The sequence below is a fragment of the Sinocyclocheilus grahami genome, unplaced genomic scaffold (genome assembly GCF_001515645.1).
Source record: "Sinocyclocheilus grahami isolate Dianchi unplaced genomic scaffold, SAMN03320097.WGS_v1.1 scaffold11388.1, whole genome shotgun sequence".
NCBI classification, from domain to species: domain Eukaryota; kingdom Metazoa; phylum Chordata; class Actinopteri; order Cypriniformes; family Cyprinidae; genus Sinocyclocheilus; species Sinocyclocheilus grahami.
Genome location: NW_015513806.1, coordinates 1,756 through 3,167, shown reverse-complemented (window position 1 = coordinate 3,167; position 1,412 = coordinate 1,756). Strand labels below are relative to the sequence as shown.

General features: G+C 40.4%; 1 protein-coding gene across 1 annotated transcript in view; it reads left to right on the top strand.

Moving 5' to 3' along the window:
- Positions 1 to 1,162: 1,162 nt before the first annotated feature.
- Positions 1,163 to 1,412, top strand: part of LOC107578667 (sodium- and chloride-dependent creatine transporter 1-like) — a gene marked incomplete at its 5' end in the record, with an annotated part of 1,756 nt that continues 1,506 nt past the window's right edge. The window contains one exon of the mRNA XM_016264601.1: positions 1,163 to 1,294. Within this exon, the coding sequence (XP_016120087.1) occupies positions 1,163 to 1,294 (132 nt within the window). The remainder of the gene's footprint in view (positions 1,295 to 1,412) is intronic.

Genomic DNA, 1,412 nt, shown 5'->3' with positions numbered 1-1,412 from the left:
GCGTCCTTTTTAGTTTGCAAATCAGCGCAACACAAGCCCACATATGCATATTTTCCTTTTTTTTCCCCAGAGGAATAGTTTCACTGTTTAGTGGCTGTTTGTTATGGCTTGGCAGGGCGGTTAGTGCAGCTCTTTGTTTTCGGTGCTTCCTTCTGTAGGCACTTCATCAAAAGGCTTCTTTCTGAGTCATGAGTCCAACAAAAGCTGTTGTTTTCTGAATGAAGACTTAGCAGTGCTCCCAAATAAGCCAATTCATTCATATCAGTGTATTTAAATTAGCAGCAGGGGTTGTTTTGGTGGTATTTTTTTAGATTATCTCACTTGCATTCCTTCTAAATCAGCTGTGTAGCCGCTAGCCTGCAGAGCTAGCGTTACGTAAGCGTGTCACTTTGAATAACGGCATGCCGGTTTTCCACTCTGCCTTTTTTTTCCCCATTGTATTTTTCCTTTTCACATGTGGCCATCCTCCCCCGCAGTCCACCTCGCCCATGAGTGGCAGGTGACATCATCAAGACTTTCATTGAGCACGCCAGCACGTATTCAGTGGATAATCTGCATCACACCGGCGACCAACCCCCTCTCTAAGCCTCTACTGTGGCTGTCAATCTCAGATCAGTAGAGCGAAGGTTTATTGCTGCCGACGCATCAGTGTGCTGACCGCATGATAAATGCTAATGCGGCCAGCGGCACTCAAATCCTAAGTGACGTGCCAACGTGTGAAGGTGTCATGCACAAATAGCAGATCATTCCCTCAGTTAAAATGAACTTTGAAGATGTGTAAAATGCATTATTTAATGTCTTTTGGGGTTAATTGACATTATATGCATCATGAGACCTCAGTTTATGTTTCTAGTTATAATTTTATTGGGCATTGGTACTTTATGAGACCTTGTGACTAGAATGAATGCAAAATGCAATCCTTTGCCAGTCATATCAAGTGTTGAACCTTGAAAATCGAGCCTGTCCACTTTAAAACATGTTGCTGGTCGATTCATCAATGCATTTAATTTCAACAATTATTCCAAATTTTTTATCAAAATGCAACTCTTGTCAAATATGTAATTTTGCTCAGAAATGCATCACACCTAACATCGTTTGTGAATGTCGTTCCATGTTGTCTTTAACATTGCTCTCTGTCTGTCTCTATTGCTGTGTTTCACAGGAGTGTTCCTCATTCCCTATGTGTTGTTCATATTTCTGGGAGGCATTCCGATATTCTTCCTGGAGATTGCGCTGGGTCAGTTTATGAAGGCTGGAAGCATCAATGTGTGGAACATTGCACCTCTTTTTAAAGGTTTGCTTTTCATGTTTATGCATTATCTTACTTTTTAAGCTGTGATACTATTTTAGGTTGTCCTTTAAAACATAGCATTCTTTAAAACATGCATTCCTTATTTTTTTAAAATATTATA